The sequence below is a fragment of the Furipterus horrens genome, unplaced genomic scaffold (genome assembly GCF_987537825.1).
Source record: "Furipterus horrens unplaced genomic scaffold, mFurHor1.1.pri manual_scaffold_7, whole genome shotgun sequence".
Lineage (NCBI taxonomy): Eukaryota > Metazoa > Chordata > Mammalia > Chiroptera > Furipteridae > Furipterus > Furipterus horrens.
In genome coordinates, this window is record NW_028327177.1 from 93,495,788 (window position 1) to 93,515,844 (window position 20,057).

At 35.7% G+C, this 20,057-nt stretch overlaps 1 protein-coding gene across 1 annotated transcript in view; it reads left to right on the forward strand.

The window, feature by feature from the left end:
* DNAH12 (dynein axonemal heavy chain 12) overlaps positions 1 to 20,057 on the forward strand; it is a 291,227-nt gene that overhangs the window by 145,685 nt on the left and 125,485 nt on the right. Inside the window, exons 34-38 of the mRNA XM_090282944.1 lie at positions 1,354 to 1,473; positions 3,548 to 3,736; positions 14,827 to 14,978; positions 17,199 to 17,337; positions 18,291 to 18,457. Coding sequence (XP_090139070.1) covers positions 1,354 to 1,473; positions 3,548 to 3,736; positions 14,827 to 14,978; positions 17,199 to 17,337; positions 18,291 to 18,457 — 767 coding nt within the window. The remainder of the gene's footprint in view (positions 1 to 1,353; positions 1,474 to 3,547; positions 3,737 to 14,826; positions 14,979 to 17,198; positions 17,338 to 18,290; positions 18,458 to 20,057) is intronic.

Sequence of the window (20,057 nt, forward strand, 5' to 3'; positions counted from 1 at the left end):
GTGTTCCACTTGTGATTCATTTCTAGTTTCATGGTATTGTGGTCAGAGTTGATGCTTGATATGATTCCAATCTTCTTAAATTTATTGAGACTTGTTTTGTGTCCTAACATGTGGCCTATCCTAGAAAAAATTCCATATGCACTTGAAAAGTATGTATATTCTATGGCATTTGGGTGAAATGCTCCAAAGATATCAATTAAATCCATGTGATCTACTGTGTCATTTAATGCTGCTGCCTCCTTACTGATTTTTGTCTGGAAGGTCCACCCGTTGAAGCCAATGGGGTGTTAAAATCCCCTATTATGACTGCACTTCTGTTGATCTCTTCCTTTATATCCATCAATATTTGCATTACACACTTATGTACCCTTTATGTTGGGTGTGCAAATGTTGTGGGAGGTTCAGCTAAAGTATCAGAGCTCCCAGAGATGTGCCTTAGTTGTTAAACTTAATCACTGAGATAACAACCTCCAGCTGTAGTCAGTAGCACAGTTTGATCTCCACAAGGTGGTGCAGACTAATTCCTGCAAGCAGGGGTGTGGCTATTGCTTCCCCTCAGGCTGATGTCATTTGTAGAGAAGTGCTCTGCCTTAGAAAGGTGGCTCCTACAGTATGGGGAATGACTCAGCATGGGGATCCTGGTAGCTATTCCTTCAGATCTCTTTCCAGCACCATCAACCCCAAACTCTCCTCATGTGTAGTCTAGTCCACTCTGCCCTCCCTCTGCCAGAACTCAGGTTAAGTGGCTGCAAGTGAAATTTTGTGCTTTGGTCCTTTAAGAGGCTCTCTGTGTCTCCAGCCATCTTTCCCTGGCAGACAGAATCCCTGCTGCTTCTCACAGCCATATGTTATTTGGGTTCCTTTCCTGGATCTGGTACTATAGGCTATGGAGCCAGCTTAGGATTTAGACCCCACACTTCTCAGTAACCCCCCTGGCTGCTGAAATATCCCTCTGGAACTTCAGCTGCCACCTGTGGGAGCCCAGCCAGCCCTCTCACACCTCCTCTACACTTCATCCCAATTTCGTTGTGGTGATGTGGCTTCTTCCATTTGTCTGTGGTCGGAAGGCTTCTCTCCAGCTAGTGTTCAGTTGGTTATTCAGGATGACTTTCTATAATGTAGTTTTAATTCCAGTTTGTTCCTGGGAGAAGGTTTGTGCACCTTCCACTTACTCCTCCACCATCTTGGGACCTCAAGAAATTTTTTTTTTAAATCATGCATACAGTTTAAATTCTTTAAGTTTAAATGTTATAAAGACCTTATAAAAACCATGTGTGCTTTTATCAGTTTTTAACATATTTATCTTCTATTTTTCAAATAGATGAAAGAAAATATTATTCTTTCACTTTACAGGAACTGATTCCTACAAGTGATAGCAGTTTGGTTGTGTCTCTTACTCGCCTCTTTGAAGTACTACTCTGTGATGTGGTAGAAAATGACCCTACAAGCAAGCACATTCGTGTTTGGATTATGGTTGGTTTTTTTTCTTAGTGTGGTTTATAATTACAGAATGAAATATGCTTCTGACAAATGATACTTGTACTGAGAAAGACATTATGTAAGACATTGTTTTTTTGTTGAGCACTCAAAGAATAGCTGAAGACATTAAAGTTGCCCTGATCTAGTATTCAGATTTAAAAAAAAACTTTATAAAAAGTAAAATATGTCAGAATGAACCAAATATACCCTGTTATTGATAAAATATCATAATTTGATTAACAATACGGTGACTTAATATAATCCAATATGGACTTTATTAATCCAATATGGACTTTAGGTGAATTGATTTTTTCTTAATGTTAAGCCAGGATGTAGAATGATTGAAGCAGGCTACAAAAGACAAGGAGCAGGCATCCAACCAGCTGGATGGACTGCTGCTGGCAGAATCCATAGAGCACATGGGTAGGGAGGAGTCAGTGGTCCAGGATAGCTAATGTCTAGAGGTCAGAGAAGGCCAGAGAACATGACTGTGAGGGAGCCAAAGGAAAGAGGTGTTTTGCTTTCTTTCCTGGTATATGCTACTCTCTCATCTAGCACCTTAATCGTAAAGTTTTTATTCCCTCTATTCAGTCTACTTTCTCTTCTATTCTGTGGTAATAGCAGTTTCTACCTATTGTTTCCTCTTCATCTTATTCCAACAGAAAAATTACCTCAGACATCTCACATTCCAGCGTTCACTGATAACCATAATCTCTTCCTTTCCCCTCCCCCTTTGTCTTTATTTTCCTCCACTTTAGAAGAAATTGAATAGACATGTTTTAGGTATAATTTATTTATGTCCCTTTTTCTCCCTAACTTTGAAACTGCTTTTCTCAGAAGTAGTTTTTAATATTTGTCCTTAAGTATCAGTGTTACCTTTCTATAAAATGAAAGTACCATAGGAATAATTTACCTATCTCACCCTCATGTTATATATTTCCTGAACTTTTTCATTCTGTTGGTAAACCTAAATCCCCAAAATTATTTAAATGGTTTAGAATCATTTTCAGACTAATAGAGATCAATATGTGGTTGGAATTTTTCTCTTAAAATATATTTGAGTCTAAAAAACAAATTAATCAGACAAAGCAGAACAGAAACAGAATCATAGATACAGAGATGATATGAAGGGATATCAGTTACTAGGGAGGTAGGAGGTGGATGGGGGGAAAGATCCAGGGATTAAAAAGTATAACTTAGTAGGTACAAAATAGAGAAGGGCGATGTTAAGAATAATATAAGAAATGGAGAAGCCAAACAACGTATAAGCATGATTCATGGACATGAACTAAGGGGGGGATTGCTAGAGGGAATGGGGGTACTGGGTGGAGAGGGGCAAAGGGGGAAATTGGGAAAACTGTAATAGCATAATCAATAAAATATATTTTTAAAACTAAATAAAAATATAAATATATATGATAGATTTTTAAACTAGATAAGGCATGTGCCTAGAGCAAAATTCAAAAGGCAAAAGTAGGTTTTCCACCCATACCAGTTCTCCAGCCACTTTCAGGACAATGACTTAACAATGCCTATATAGCCTGCTGGAGATATTTGATGAATAGTCTTATATGTATAAGTTTTTATACATGCTAGCCTTGCATACATACTTATTTGCATCTTTTCTCATAATATATCTTTGAGGTCATTCTGTATCGGTAGAGTTACCTTCTTTTTCAACAGCTGCATGTGTTCCAGTGTTTATAGCATAATCCAATCAAGCAGACCCCTATTGAAGAACATTGGGATTCCTTCTAATCTTTTGCTATCACAAACAATGCTGCAGTGAATTTCCTTGTACATATATCATTTTAACAGATGGGAATAGATTTCAAAATAAAGCCCTATAAGAGAAATTTCTAGATTACTTGGCACAGACATTTTAAATTTAGACAGCTATTGCCAGACAAAGACTCTTCATGTGATTTAGCTGTGCTCCATTCAATTTTATTTATAGATCTGATCTTTTCCAAGTAGGGTAGCCAGGCCTTAATATGTTAAATTATAATTAATTTGTTAAATATTTGTTTTAAATAGTTTAAATTAATTATTATTTTTTTACCAACAGGCTTGCTTTATGTTTTCTTTGATTTGGTCCATTGGAGGAACTTGTGATACAGATGGTCGTGTTGTTTTTGATTCTTTCCTACGATTAATAATATTGGGAAAAGATGAAAGCAACCCAGTGCCTCAGTCTGTGGGTAAATGGGAATGCAACTTTGATGAAAAAGGCTTAGTCTATGATTACGTGTATGAGGTATGACATAAAATGATTGTTACAATAAATTATAAACCACAAAGTCTTGGATCAGCAGTCAGAACTCTTAAGTTCCCACCCTAGAGTTATTTTGCATCCTGTGGTTACCATTTTAGTTCCTTCCTTTCAATTTCTCCTCCTACAATATGTGGACAGTTAGAAAAAGTTGCTTTAAGGGTAGTTTATAATTTCAGATTTAAAGTAAATATATTTTCTCCAATTTAAAAAGGGTTTGCAAAAAGATTATTTTAAACAGTAGTCATTTGAATAATCATTTGATTCATGCAAATTTTACTTATCAAAGTCATAAGATCTGGGTAGAACCTTAGTTACAATTTTATCTAAATCTCAAGATTTATAGATTAAGAAACAAATCTAGAAAGGCAAATAGGCAGAAGAGTCAGGACTTGATCCCAGCTCTCTTGACTGGCAGTGCAGAAATCTTTCTCCAAAACCATGCTAACACAGAATTTTAAGAATATGACCAGAAAGAGTTTCATCCTCAGTAGTCACAGTAAGTAGTCAATACAGTAATTTCTAAAACTAAAAATCAAGCATATTTTTTAAGAATTTCAGGCAAATACCAAAATCCATAAAGAGCTAAAGGTAGTTGCTGCTGGGGAGGAGAAAATGATAGTGGGAGACTGCTGGGTTGTTTTCAATTACAGTTGACATTCAGTATTGTATCAGATTCAGGTGTATAGCACAGTGGTTATATAACTTAAGAAATGATCCCTTCAATAAGTCTTGCATCTACTTGACACCCAACATAGTCATTATAATATTATTGACTATATTTCATAAGCTGTACTTTACATCCCCATGACTGACTGTAACTACCAATTTCTATTTCCTTTTTTTATCATTATGTTTTTATTATATTATTGTAAGAGATCCTTTAAATAAAGGCTAAAAGTATTTTATAGTACATACACACATATGCAATATTATGCTGAAATCATATTAAACAATAGATATTTTATACTAACTGTTTAAATGTATACTTTTTAGAAAATATAAATAATTAAATAGAGGTTTCATAAATATCCTGTGTACGTATCTAATAAATTCCTACCATGTATTTATTACTATGCTGGTGCAGTGGAATCTGTATAAAATGTACTTCCTGACTCCTAGGAGGTAATACTTGTAAGGACCAAAATGGATGAATAAGCTTTTCAATAATTTTTGTATAGATGTGCTAGTCTATGTGGTACACCCCATGTGTGCCAGAGGAGCATGGGAGTGGCCAAGAAATGCAGTCTAGGAGGTTAACACGGAGACAGTGGGTCTTAATTGAGCCTTGAAGGATAGAGAGGCTGAAATTTAAGGGCAAGGAAGGTAAAGAATGCTGCTTAGGTGAGGAAAGAGACAGAGATGTAAAGTCTCAGAAACAATAGTTTTTTATATGGCTATGAGGATTCTGACCTTATAAGACACAAGTGGGAGGTGGCTCATGGAAAGTTAGGGTGTGACCAGTTCCTGCCATGTCTTAAAAGGAAAGGAAAGTAATTAAGACTACAAAATATTTGAAGTAGGGAGATTTAGCATGTTTTTGAGCAGGTAATACCAAAAACTATGCTTATGGAGGTGTATATTAGCAGTGAACTACAATATGAATTTGAGAATAAAGATGATTGTGAGGAAACTACTGTAATAATCTCTGTGCGAGAGATGATGTCAAGACATGGATAGCTAAAAGATTAATAACAAGATTAAAACTTGTGTTTAAAGGAAAAGAAGTTTGATAACTGATTGCACATAATTAATTCATGCCCAATCTCTGTTTTAAAAGTCATTTTTTACTTAGTATAAATTATATCAAGCCATCATCTGAGCTTTTATATATATATGTCCAGTCTCCCCAAGTAGAATATAAGCTTCTTGTAAACATCCTAGAGATGGTATGTCCTGCCTTGCTAGGGCTTCAATCTATTGAGGAGATGAAAGCTGGAAAGGGAAAAGGCAAAACTTGATACAAAGGTTTCAAACCTAAGTAACCAAGGTGTTTCATCTGCCTGTAATAATTTCACAAGAATAGGCTGAATGATTTTTAAAGCAAGTATTATCTTTGAATACTAAACTGCAAAGCTGATGTTAATATTACCTTAACCATCCCTAAGCCCTTATTCTAGAAGAACCCAACTCATTCTCCCTTTGATAAGAATGGGATGGAAAATCAAAAGCAATTGTTTTCTCATACCAAACTATGTATAAGGTGAGCACATAAACATTTGCTTAAGGTCCCTTTATTTTTTTAAATGTTGTTTTCATTTTTTTTTAAATCTTGGGTGATGTATGCAAAGAGCTCAAGCTTTCCTCTCTGGTTTTCATTGTCACCAGGCACATTGGACACCAGGGTATATGTAGTTTGCTCTATATTGTATGTTGTATGTTATAGATGTGGTTTGGATGATGTACATGATTAATAAAGTTCCATGTGCTGAGAAATGCAGAATTCATTATGGGAATCCAATAAGAATTTGAAAATGCTACATCTATTACTTATTTCTGCAGTTAGTTGTGTTGATGGGTGCACTATTACTTTGGGGAGAATAAACTACTGAAATAGATCCCTAGAGGAAAACAGTAGCTAAGCTGATAGTCTTAAAAAACCCAAAGTATTGGATATAGGTTCATTTAATTTTTATTTTGTTTAAATTTTCAGAATATGTAGTTGGATTTCTAAATGGTACTGAAAGTTAATTGTATTGTGAAATAGAAAAAAAATGTGGTTAGAAGTGGGCTTAGTTTACCATTTCTTCTGAAAAGAAGAAGGCAGTGTAAGTGTGCAGAGATAGAGGTAAGTTGAAGGTTTTGCAGGTGGTAGAATAAGGATGGTCTTTTTATGGATTCTTATTGCTCAGGGAACAAGAGGCAAAATTACGACCTATGCAGGATTAAGTGTGTGATACTACAGGGAGGAGAGTGAATGAAATAGATATTTTGACTGGAAGAGAGAACTGATTAGTAAAATATAGAATTACTAGGCAGTGTTAAATCTATAGATTGCTTTGGGTAGTATGAACATTTAAATAATGTTAATTCTTCCAATGCATGAATATGATATATTCTTCAATTTAGTTGTATCTTCCTCAATTTCTTTCTTCAGTGTTCTAAAGTTCTTCAAGTACAAGTCTTTTACATCCTTGGTTAAATTTATTCCTAGGTACTTTTTTCTAAGTTTATCTTTCTCATAATTCATTGTTGGTGTACAAGAAAGTCATTGATTTCCAAATATTGACATGGTATCCTGCTACTTTGCTGAATTCACTTATTAGATTAAGTTTCCTGGTGGAGACTATAGGGTTTTCTATGTACACTATCATGCCATCTGCGAATAATGACAGTTTTACTTCCTCCTTTCCAATATGGATGCCTTTTATTTATTTTTCTTGTCTAATCACTGTGGCTAGAACTTCCAGTACTATGTTGAATAAAAGTGGCAAAAGCAGGTACACTTGTCTTGTTCCTGATCTTAAGGGAAATGCTTATAGTTTTTGCCCATTAAGTATGGTGTTGCCAGTAGGTTTCTCATATATGGCCTTTATTATGTTGAGGTATGCTCCATCTATTCCCACTTTGCTGAGCCTTTTTATCATAAATGGATGCTGGATTTTATCAAATGCTTTTTCAGCATCTATTGATATGATCGTGTGATTTTTGTCTTTCATTTTGTTTATGTGATGCATTACATTTTTTTGATTTGCAAATGTTATACCATCTTTGCATCCCTCGGAAAAATCCCACTTGATCATGGTGTATGATTTGTTTAATATATTTCTGGATCTAGATTGCCAATATTTTCTTGAGGATTTTAGTATCTATGTTCATCAGAGATATTGGCCTGTAATTTTCTTTCTTTGTTGTGTCTTTACCTGGTTTTGGAATTAGGATAATACTGGTCTCATAACAAGAATTTGAGAGTCTTCCCTCTCGAATTTTTTGGAATAGTTTGAGAAGGATAAGTGTTAGTTCTTTGATGTTTTGTAAAATTCGCCCGTGAAGCCATTTGGTCCAGAGCTTTTGTGTGCCAGGAGATTTTTGATTACTGCTTCAATTTCACTAGTTGTTTTCAGACTGTTCAGGCATTCTGCCTTTTATTGATTCAGTTTTGGGAGATTGTTTCCAGAAATTTGTCCATTTCACCTAAGATGTCCAGTTTCCTGGCATATAGTTGTTCATAGTAATTTCTTACAGTGCTTTGTATTTCTGTGGTATTGGTTGTAATTTCTCCTCTTTCATTTCTGATTTATTTGAGTCCTCCCTTTTTTTCTTGATGAGTCTGGTTAAAGGCTTTGTTTATCATTTTCAAAGAACCAGCTCCTGTATTCATTGATTCTTTAGAATGTTTTTTTAGTCTCTATATCATTTAATTCTGTGCTGATCTTGATTATTTCCTTCCTTCTGTTCACTCTGGGCTTTGCTTATTGTTGTTTATCTAGCTCTTTCAAATGTAGGGTTAGGTTGTTTATTTGAGATTTTTCTATCTTTTTTTTTTTTTTTACGTAGACCTATATTGCTATGAACTTCCCTCTCAGGACTGCCTTTGCTGTGTACGATAGGTCTAGGGTTGTTGTGTGTCATTTTCATTTGCTTCCAGATACTTCTTGATTTCTTCCTTGATCTCATTGATAACCCATTCATTATTTAATAATATGTCATTTGGTCTCCATGTTTTTGAATGATTTTTAGTTTTTTCCTTGAGGTTAGTTTCTAGTTTTGAGCCATTGTGATCTGAGAAGATGCTTGATATGATTTCAATTTTCTTGAATTTGTTGTGGCTTGTTTTGTGTCCTACCATGTGGTCTATCTTTGAAAATGATACATGTGCATTTGAAAATAATGTAAACTTTGCTTCTTTGGTGTGAAGTATTCTGTAAATATCAATTAAGTTCATTTGATTTAGAGTGTTGTTCAATGCCACAATATCCTTCTTGATTCTTTGTTTGGAAGATCTAACCATTGCTGACAGTGGAATGTTAAAATCTCCTACGATAACAATATTGCTGTCAAGCTTCTTAAAGTCCTTCAAGATTTTCCTTATGTATTTATGTGCTCCTATGTTGGGTGCATATATGTTTACAAGGGTTATATTCTCTTGTTGGACCACTCCCTTAAGTATTATGTAGTGACCTTCTTTGTCTCTTCTTAAGCCTTTGTTTTGAAGTTTATTTTGTCTGATAAAAGTATTGTGGCCTCAGGTTTTATTTTTTTAAGTATATTTTATTGGTTGTTGTTACAGTAGTTCCAATTATTTTCCTCTTTGTTCCCCTCTGCCCAGTAACCACCTTCCCTTCAGCAATCCCACCCCCTTTAGTTCATGTCCATGAGTCATGCATATAAGTTCTTTGGCTTCACCCTTTCCTATATGATTCTTAACTTCCCCCTGTCTATTTTGTACCAACAAATTATGCTTCTTAATCCCTGCACCATTTCCCCATTTCTCCCCTTTACCCCTCCCAGCTGATAACCCTGCAAATGATCCCCATACCTATGGTTCTGTTCCTACTCTGGTTTGCTTCATTGTATTTTGTTTTCATTTTTTAGATTCAGTTTTTGATAGCTGTGAGTTTTTTGTCATTTTAGTGTTCATAGTTTTGATCTTCTTTTTCTTAGGTAAGTACCTTTGATATTTCATATAATAATGGCTTCGTGATGATGAACTCCTTTAGCTTTACCTTGTCTGGGAAACACTTCATCTGCTATTAAATGATAGCTTTGCTGGATAGAGTAATCTTGGTTGTAGGTCCTTGCTTTTCATCACATTGAATACTTTTTGCCAGTTTCTTCTTGCCTGCAAAGTTTCTTTTGAGAAATCAGCTGACAGTCTTATAGGCACCCCTTTGTAGGTAACCCTCTGATTTTCTCTTGCTGCTTTTAAGATTCTCCCTTTATCTTGAACCTTTGGCTTTTTAATTATGATGTGTCTTGGTGTGGTCCTCCTTGAGTCTAGCTTGTTTGGGACTCTCTGTGCTTCCTGGACTTGTATGTCTATTTCCTTCGCCAAATTTGGGAAATTTTCCTTCATCATTTTTTTACATAGGCTTTCAATTTCTTGGTCTTCCTCATCTCCTTCTGGCACCCCTATGATTCGGATGTTGGTATGTTTAAAGTTGTCCCAGAGGTTCCTAAGCCTCTTATTTTTTTCAATTTTTGTTTCTTCATTCTGTACATGTTTACTGTTTTTTTCTTCCTTATGTTCCAAATCATTGATTTGAACCCCAGTTTCCTTCCCTTCACCATTGGTTTTGTGTGGATTTTCTTTCATTTCATTTAGCATATCCTTCACTTCTTCTTTTATGCATCTGCCATACTTAAGCATATCTGTCAAGCCTGTAACCATCTTTATCACCCGTGGTTTGAACTCTGCATCTGTTAGGTTGACTATCTCCTCATCTGTTAGGTTGGCTATCTCCTCATTGCTTAGTTCTCCCACTGGAACCTTGATCTGTTTCCTCTTTTGGGCCATACTTTTCTGTCTCCTCATCTTGACAGGCTCCTGTGTTTGTTTTACCTCTGTCACTCCTGTTACATTGTAAGGGGTGGAGCCTTCGGTATTAGTCAGTAGGAGAGACCTGTTTCACCACACTGTGGCTCTGTGTGTGGGGAAGTTCTGCAGACATTCTAGGACTGTGGGGGCCCTCTAAACAAGTGGAATCTCCTCAGAGACTGGCAGTTTCTTCCTCCACTCCAACCCCCACTGGTTGCACAATCAGAAGCAATGAGCTATATGGTCTGGTATGATGTTGGGAACACTCGTCAGGTGTCCCTCTCAACCTTTTTAAATGTGTGACTGTGTTTTCTGCCAGCCTTCCACTGGTGCTGCTGCTACTGCCACCACATTGCATCCTCTCTGCCCCGGCTCCACCCCTCCTACCTGTCTGGATGAGTATTTCTTCTTTATATCTTTGTTTGTTGGACTTTCATGCAGCTTGATTTTCTGGAACTTCTGGTTGTCTCTAGTTTTTAGGTAGTTGTATTCCTTCTTAGTTGTGGAGGGAGACATAGCATGTCTGTCTATGTCTCCATCTTGGCTGGATTCCCCAGCTTTTTTCCATTTTCATTTTCATGAAGTATCTTTTTCTATCCCTTTACTTTGAGTCTCTGTGTGTGTTTTGTTCTGAAGTGAGTCTCTTGTAGGCAGTCTATGTATGGGTCTTGTTTTCTTTTCCATTCAGCCACTCTTTGTCTTTTGATAGGAACATTCATTCCATTTACATTTAAAGTGGTTGCTGAGCCCTGAATGCTGTGGCTCAGTGGGTTGGGAGTCACCCCACAAACTGAAAGATCACTGGTTTGATTCCCCATCAGGACACATGCCTGGGTTGCACACCATGTCCCTGGGTGAGGACATGTGAGAGGCAACCAATGGATGTTTCTCTTGCACATCAATATTTCTTTCCTTCTCTTTCTCCCTCCCTTTCCCTCTCTCTAAAAATAAATAAATAAAATTGTTTTAAAAATAAAGTGATTATTGATAGTTACGCAGTTATTGCTTTTTTATTATTCATATTTTTATCTTTTCCATCTTCTTAACATTTCTTGTAATACTGGTTTGGTGGTGATGAACTCCTTTAGTTGTTTCTTTATCTCTCCTTTAATTCTAAATGATCACCTTTCTGGGTAGGGTAATCTTGGTTGTAGGTCCTTGTTTTTCAGCACTGTAAATATTTTGTGCCAGTTCCTTCTGGCCTGCAAGCTTTTTTGTTGAGAAATCACCTGTCAAGCTCCTTGTAGGTAACTGATTTTCTCTTACTACTTTTAAGATTCTCTTTTTCTTTAACCTTTGGCATTTTAATTGTGATGTGCCTTGGTGTGGGCTTCTTTGGGTTCCTCATATTTGGTACTCTCTGTGCTTCCTGGACTTGTGTGTCTTTTTTCCTTCACCAGGTTAAGGAAGTTTGCTGTCATTATTTCTTCCAATAGTTTTTCAATCCCTTGCTCTTTCTCTTCTCCTTTAATACCCCTATGATAGGAATCTTGGTACATTTGGTGTCCCAGAGGTCCTTTAAACTATTCTCATTTTTAAAATTCTTTTTCTTCTTTGCTGTTGCAATTGGCTGTTTTTTGCTACCTAGTCTTCCAGATCACTGGTTCAATCCTCTGCTTCATCTAATCACTATTGATTTCCTCTAATGTATTCTTTATTTCAGTTAACATATTCTTCATTCTGTTTCTCTTTTTAATCTCCACTTTATTTTTCCCATCTCTTTGTTGAAGTTCTCATTGAGTTTGTTTACTCTCCTCTTAAGTTCATTGAGCATTTTTTATTTTTTTTCATTGAGCATTCTTATAATGTGTTTTGAACTCTGTATTTGGTAGATTGCTTGTCTCCTTTTTTTTTTGGTCCTTTTCTCAAGTTTTGTCCCGTTCTTTCATATGGGACATGTCTTTTCCTCCTCATTTTGGTGGACTCCCTATATTTGTTTTTAAGTACAGTGAAACCTTGGTTTTTGAACATAATTCATTCTGGAAGTCTGTTCAAGAAGTGCTTTGTTCAAAAACCATATCATACTCGTCTTGTGCATTCTCTCCTTTGTCTCATGAGAGACAAGTGACTGTTCATACAGGTATCAGCGTGAATGGTTTGTCAGGTTGAGAACTGAATTTTTTTTTGACAACTGAGACTTTTTCCATGAGTAACTTGGTCAAGATCCAAATTATTTGAGATGGGAGATGTTTGAGAAGCGAGCTTTGACTGTATTGGATAGATCTGCTAGTTTTCCTGGTCTTGGCAGAGTGGCTTTATGTTGTTGGTGTTCTATGGGGCCCAGTGATGCAGTGTTCTTAGTCACCTGAACCAGGCACTCCAGGGGTATGCCTTTTGTGGGTTGTGTGTGCCCTCCTGCTGTAGTTGAACCTTGATTGCTATTAAAATGTCAGGGGGAGGGCTTGACCCTCAGGCTGACTGGGTGCAAGAAATGACAGTGGATGAGCTATGGTGTAGGAGCTAACCCTAAGGAGCAGGATTCACTTTAGCAGGGCTCTGGTGTCTGCCAAGTCTTCCCTTTGGGTATGTTGTTTGTGGAGCTAATTGGGTAGTGTTCTGGTGTGGTCTGAAGCCAGCCATTAAGTGTGTTCGTTTTAAGCCTTCTTGGGAGAGGCTCAGCTTCAGGCCAAGGTGTACTGTTGCCTGTATCCAGTCCAGGGCTACTTGGTAGGAGCTACTAAGTGATCTGCAGATGGTTGCCACCTGTGCTAGGCTTGGAAGCACCAGGGAGAGGGTCAGCTGCAAACTGAGGCTGGCTCCCATTAGTGCCAGCCTTGGGGCCACTTAACAAGTGGTAGGGGGAAAGTTGAGGCTAGCCACTGCTTGTCCGCAGTTTGTGGACCTTTGAGAGAATTTAGGAAAGTCCACAGCACCAGCTGACACTGGCTACTGGTGAGGAACAGCTGCTGAAAGAGGTTTGGGCCTGTGAATGAGTTGGGTGGGGCAGGTTTATAAAGTAATCTCCAGAGTAGGACAAATGTTAGTCAATTTGATGGAGACTTAGATTTAGAGCCCTCCTTTGCCTGCAGGCTGGGTGTGGGGAGGGTTCAACAAAGAAACTATGGTGCCTGCCAGCACTTTTGTCCTGGACAGAGCCATCCCTGGCTCTGAAACCAGACAGTTCAGTTCCTCCCTGTGTGCCCCTGGCAATTATTGAGCTGCTGTCAAGTGTTTATGAGTGAGTGAGTCTGTGTTTGGGCTCTTTAAGAGGATAACTATGTCTTCAGCAGCCCTGTGTCTCACCTGGACAGAATCCCTGCCGATTTTCATTGCCAGATGTTAGGAGGACTTTTTTTTTTCCCCCTGGCATTGGTGGCCCAGGTGGGGAGTCTGGTGTGGAGTGGGGCCCCTTTCTCTTCAGTGGGGACTTTTGCAGTCAAGATATCCCTCCTGATTCTTAACTGCCGCCTGCCACATGTGGGTGTAGGAGCAGCCCTTGTCACGTTTCTGTGTGGCTTCTTCCTTATATCCTTAGTTATAGCAGTACTGTTCAGCTAATCTTCAGGTGGTTCTCAAGGGTGGTTGTTCTATAATTTAGTTTTAATATTGATGTGATAGTGGGAGGAGGTAAGCACAACTGCATTTTTTCTTAACATTGTAAAATGTTTTACTCTATAATATGTGCATATATAACTGAAAATAAAAGCCAAAACCTAAAAAAAAATTGAGAATATGAAACATTTAGCCAATCTTGTAAAATTACTAACCTCCAGACAGAATTTACTAGAAAATAGTTAAAGATTTTTAGCTGCCAACCATAACACTGAAGCAGAGTCCAAAAGACCTCCTACTTTGCCAGGTTTTAACACCTTTATTGCTTGGTGGTAGGAGGCCTTGATATCTTTGGGAAAGGGCTGGGCAACCTGGAGAGGAAGATAATGGAGGAGTTGGGTGCAGGGTGCGGTGGGGGTGGGGTGGGGGTGGAGCATGGATTAGGGAGGTACTCAGGGTGTCAGGACAGCAATTATTTAGCCACTGACTCAAGAATTTCAATATTGTAACAGTCAGATCAGCCATTTTGATAGGCCCTTGCTGAATATCAGCCTGGATTAAAATGCCAAAGAGAATAATTTTAAAGAAACAAACTTAGTGAGTTCATATGATGTTTTGTTTATAGTTAATTATTGCCCCTTCACTTTACTATATGAAAATTTGAAGTCAAACTTCAGTAAACTGTAATTTGAGCGACATCAGAGTACCTCTCAAATAAACACTTGATGTATGTGAAAGGACATCTTGAAGGCATTTTGGAAAGATTGGAGTTTTAAGAGGACGTACAGGCAAAAATATGTGAAATTCTAGATATGTTGAATTTGTGATAACTAAATTTCATTACATTGTTCAGATTGTCATTGGAAAGGAAAATTAATTAAAGAAAAATATATGTATTAAATTGGGTAGTGTATTCATGGATGTTTATTAAGCTGCTTCATGACTTTAAAATGTTATATACACTATTTTGAATGAACCTATGACTTCATACTAAAAAACAGAAAGACTATTAAGTTTTTAAAAACAAATATGATAACTATTAAAAAGAGCCTTTCAGATAGCAAGTGCCTGGTTATAATATTTTGAAACTTATGTTCTCTTGTAGTTGAAAAACCGAGGTCGCTGGCTCCATTGGAATGAATTAATTAAAAGTACTAATTTAGGAGATAAATATGTCAAGATTCAAGATATCATAGTCCCTACAATGGACACAATTAGATATACATTTCTAATGAATTTGAGTATTACTTATGCAAAGTAAGAAATTCTTATATACTTTAAACATAAAAGTGTCATTTTAATGGGATCATAGGATATTTGAAGTAAACTTTGAGGTCATTCATTTTCAGATAACTGAGACCCTGGGGTACTAATTGACATGTCCATAGTGACAGCTGTTTAGTGGCAAACCTAGAATTCAGGTTTCCTATTGCCCCTTACAAAGCCTTTGCCATTGTACTTTGTTGCCTCATAAGGCACCTTATAAATTTCTTTTATTTGTAACAGACTAAAAGTCAGTGTTATTGTTAAACAGATATGCATTCTACTCAAAGGTGCACTGTCCTCCTGAAGTCAGACTAACTATGATCCACATCTGCCCATTATATATAGCATTTTTCAAATATGCCCTATTCTAGTTCTTCATAACTTAAGATGAACATGCAAAACTCAGACTTAAATCAGAAGAGCACATCAAAAGAGAGTACATGAAATTGATCAAAAGCCTAGTGCATACCGTAGGCATATCCATACCAAGTTCCTTAATAACATTTTGTAGTCATTTTTCTTTTAAAATGTGAAGCATAATTTATCATTAATACTATTTGAACTAGAGAAGCTTACATAATATGCATTAAAGTAATTGTTATTATTTATAAAGAACTTGTTTCCAAGTGAATTTTGTGACAATTTTATCCTTTTTAATAAAAAAAGGAAATAAAAAGAAAATATAGCTTATGAGGGAACATTATTTTATCCCTATTTTATAGTTGCATTTTTGCTTTAGTGGCTAATATTTAAAACTTTTTTTAGGCAAGGAAGGTACTTGCCAATTCTGAGGAATTCTAGTATAGGAATTCTTTTGTGCTATGAACCATTTGTCAGAATAATTCTTTTAAGTGAGTAATATAAACATAGGATTACAAAGGAAACCACATATTGAAATACATTTATTAAAATTTTGAACAAATTTGGGCTAGTAATACATTTGCTTCTTTATTAACACATTAAATAATAAAATCTAGCAGTGAGTCATAACTTTGAAAAAGTCATGGCATAAGTCATGTTTTGATTTATCATTAACAATTAATATTAGTCTAATGTCTATGGCTTCTATTGGTGACAAAGATCCAGGTACTGTTAATACAATTGCTCCATTTTATTTAAGGATAGTGACAGTAAAGATATAACTTTTTTTTGTCATCCTGGTCCACAGATTCTCTGAATACTGTCTTAAGATTGTCTTCAGTTCATCCATGGACCCCAAATTAAGAATAGGATTTTATTTATTAAAATTGTTTTAATAAGTAGTTTTTCATAAGGCAAGTGTTACTCAGACTGTGACACATTGATGAATTCTCAGGGGTTACTATAATTCTAAAAGCACTTTAATTTTATGTTTATACTTCAGTGATAATTTTAAAAATTAATATTAGCATAATTTGGGTTATTTAGTTGACTCCTCTAACTGAATGCTTTTGCTTAGTTTTAGTGCCAGCCTTTGTTTTTATATATTGTGAAGTTCCAAGTTATCATGCAAAGTGACAATAGCTAATTTTTAAATCAGTATTTCTCAAACTTGGATTTCTTAGAGTTCTGTGAATATAGACTCATGGGACTTTGTTTCCCTTCAAATTAGTTATGATCACTTAAGAATGAGAAGTCATTCTTGAGGTCCCACTACATGTAGGATTCCTTAGAATTTGCTTTTAGCAAGTAGTTTCAATTAGTAACTCTGACTTGATTCTAAAATGATTAACAGGTATACATAACTGTTACTTCTAGAATTTGCTATCATTTAGTTTCTCACACAAACTTTTTGCTTTTGAGATAACTGTAAAACAGCCTAAACCTACCTTATTGTCACCATATTGTTAGACTTTTCCATATGGCACCCTGTTGCCTGTACTTCTAACTAAAAAATACAAATACATTACTTTTCTAAGGAGACAAACTTTGGCTTTCTTCTCTGAAAAGTTAAGCATGTTATTACTTGTTTTATGAGTGTGTTTGCGTATAGTATGTTACATCTGTTCAAATAATAGTTTGTTACTATTGAAGTCTTGGTCACAGTCAGCATAGGTGTGTGCCAGTTGTTATTTTACCAGTCTTTCATGATATAACAATGATAGATTAAAATGTGAGTTTTTAGATGAAGATGATTTGATTATCATTTACATTTTCAACTCTAACTTCTCTTAGTAGAAATGTATTCTGACTTTTCCCCTTTTGAATGATATGTTCATTGTTTTCCTAAAGGCCACTGCTTTTTGTGGGTCCAACGGGTACAGGAAAATCAGTGTATGTGAAGGATAAGCTAATGAATCACTTGGAAAAGGACAAGTACTTTCCTTTTTATGTTAATTTCTCTGCACGGACCAGTGCCAACCAGATTCAGGTCAGTTTAAAGCCAGAAACATGGGTCTGTAATTATTAATTTTTTTGCCTTATTTGATTAGTGTCTAAAATTATATATTAAATGAGCAGCTGTGCAAATTTTCTATGAATTTAAAACATCAAAACTTTTATTTTTGGCATTACAAGTAAGTTTTAAGTCAGGTTTTGAGGAAAAAATGTTTAAAAGGACATACTTGCATTAATACAGGATTATTGAGATTTGTCACTGTTATTTTAAGCCCAAGAAGAAGTAACAATTGACTTATTAATTAGAGAAGGGAGTTTTTAAGAGAGGGCACAGGGCAGAGAGGACCAGAGAAGAGAGAACTTTCTAGACTCTCCTAGATGATCCTTAGGAGCATTTGCTGCTTATGGAAGCTCTGTCTGTGAAAGATTTTTCAAACCATGGACTATTGTAGACCTTCTGTGACAAGAATCACGCAGCTGTGCATCCCACCTTTTACCCCCAATAGTGCCAAGATGAAAGTATTGCCTGAGGCCTTTTCTAATCACCATATTTATCATCCATTCCTAAATTTAGTCTGTCCAATTTCTCTTGTCCTATGAGACTCATTTCCATTGTTTTAAGCCTGTAAAATTCCCTTAATCTCAAAATTTTACAAATTTAGATTAGTGCTTTTAGGTAGTAAGTTAAAGTTAATAGCTATGTTTGGGTGTCCAATAAGATAAATATTTTGTGTGTATATGTGAATGTTTGTATAATATATAAACATATAAATATGTATGTATGGAATAATTCTTAGCACATAGAAGGGTTTCAATAAATGCTCTTTGAATGATGCTGAATATGAACTTTGCTATCACTCTAAAAATGAATAAATATGAATAAACACATGTACATAGTGCTGCTTGACAGTATTTATATACTTAGACTTAAATTGCTTTTTCTCTGGTGTTAAGTATGGCTACTACATTTTCTTCTTTATATTTTAGAACATTATTATGGCTAGATTGGATAAAAGACGCAAAGGAGTTTTTGGACCACCAATGGGAAAGAAGTGTATAATTTTTATAGATGACATGAATATGCCTGCACTGGAGAAATATGGAGCTCAACCTCCTATTGAATTATTACGACAATTTTTTGACTTTGGGAATTGGTAATTATTTAATTGAAGTCTTAATTAGCTATGCTGGAGTCATTTTTTGTTATCTTTTTCTATTTTAGTTTCTCACAGCAAAATGATACATTTTTTAAGTTATTTATGAAAGCAAATGGTTACTCTAATTATCCTATACAGAAAATTTTGTAAGACTTTTTTATATCTTCTTAATACTATGTTTTTCTCTGAATGTGTGAGTTAGATAATGGATTAATAATCCAGTACTAGAAATGTATGTATTCAACAACATAGTACATTCTTTCCTTTTCAGCTATTATTTTCAATTATTGAAAATAATTTATAGATACCTTTCAAGGTACTATTCTCCCAGGGCTGAGAATTTATGGATAGTTCTTCCCTACTCCAACCTAAGTAATTATAACCAGCACTCTTATGTTTCTACCATTCTAAATTCTCTATATTCTTTGTGACTGTTAGGGACTACCATATCTGTGAGATGGTTTGGTTTTAACAGCAATTTCATAGCTAACTCTGCACTCCCTCCACTCCATTTTATGATAATATGGTTAGTTTCCAACATGTAAGACAGTATCTTTTAGTTAGGATTACTAATTCTTCATTTTCTTCTCTAAAATATACTTTTCTAATCCCCAATATACCATTATTCTTATCTGAAGGCAAGGGTAGACTAATTTTGAAGCTAAGTCCTATTTTGGAAATACATTTTTGTTATTACTGTAGACCCTTGGAATACTACCTTTAGGAAGTAATCACTGTTAATAGTATATTCCTATTCCTCCAGGTTTTTCTCTTTATCAATACTATTTTATTTTGTAAAAATAGACTCATATTACACATTTTTGCAACTTATTTGCACCTAAATATTTATCTTGAACATCTATCCATGTTATTTGTCTCATTCATATTAATGGCTTTTAATACTGTTTAGTTGTATGGATCTTGCTCTAGTATACTTAGCCAGTCCCCTATTGATAGCTGTTATGGTTGCTGCCAAAAACTAAATCATATTTTCATACTTTCTAGTGTGATCTTAGATTAAGGACTGGCTGTATAGATTTCTCTACCGTCCTCCCCATTTTTTGAAACAATGTCATATTAAAGGATTTAATGGCCTATTGTAAATAAGAACCTTTTTCAACTGAGTGGTTCCAATTAAAATGAGCCATTTAGATACCCCTTTCTGATTAAAAAGTCTTTGGAGATTTGTTATCCCCTCTAATGGGTCCCTTTTTATATAACAAAAGTATTATATATGGGTACTATTTACATGTCTTTATGTGCTTTAAGGTAACATTTGAGATGAGAAAAAGAAATCAGGACTTTGCTGTAAATAGGATGACTATAAAATTTATTGTACAAACTAGGACATTCCTAAGAGTAAAAGGAAAGTATTATTAACTACTCCAGGAGAAGCACAAACCAGAATTGTCTTAGGCAAAATGGGACATATGGTCACCCTGTCTGTAACCAGGTACAAACAAGATTGATCTCTTGTCCATGCTCTGGATTTGGAGTAAGAAGAGGACAAGCAAAGAGCTAAATTGGAAACAAGAGTAGGAGGAGAGAAAGGAAGAGCAAGAGGAAGGGACATTCTTGATACCTAGAATCTGGGCAA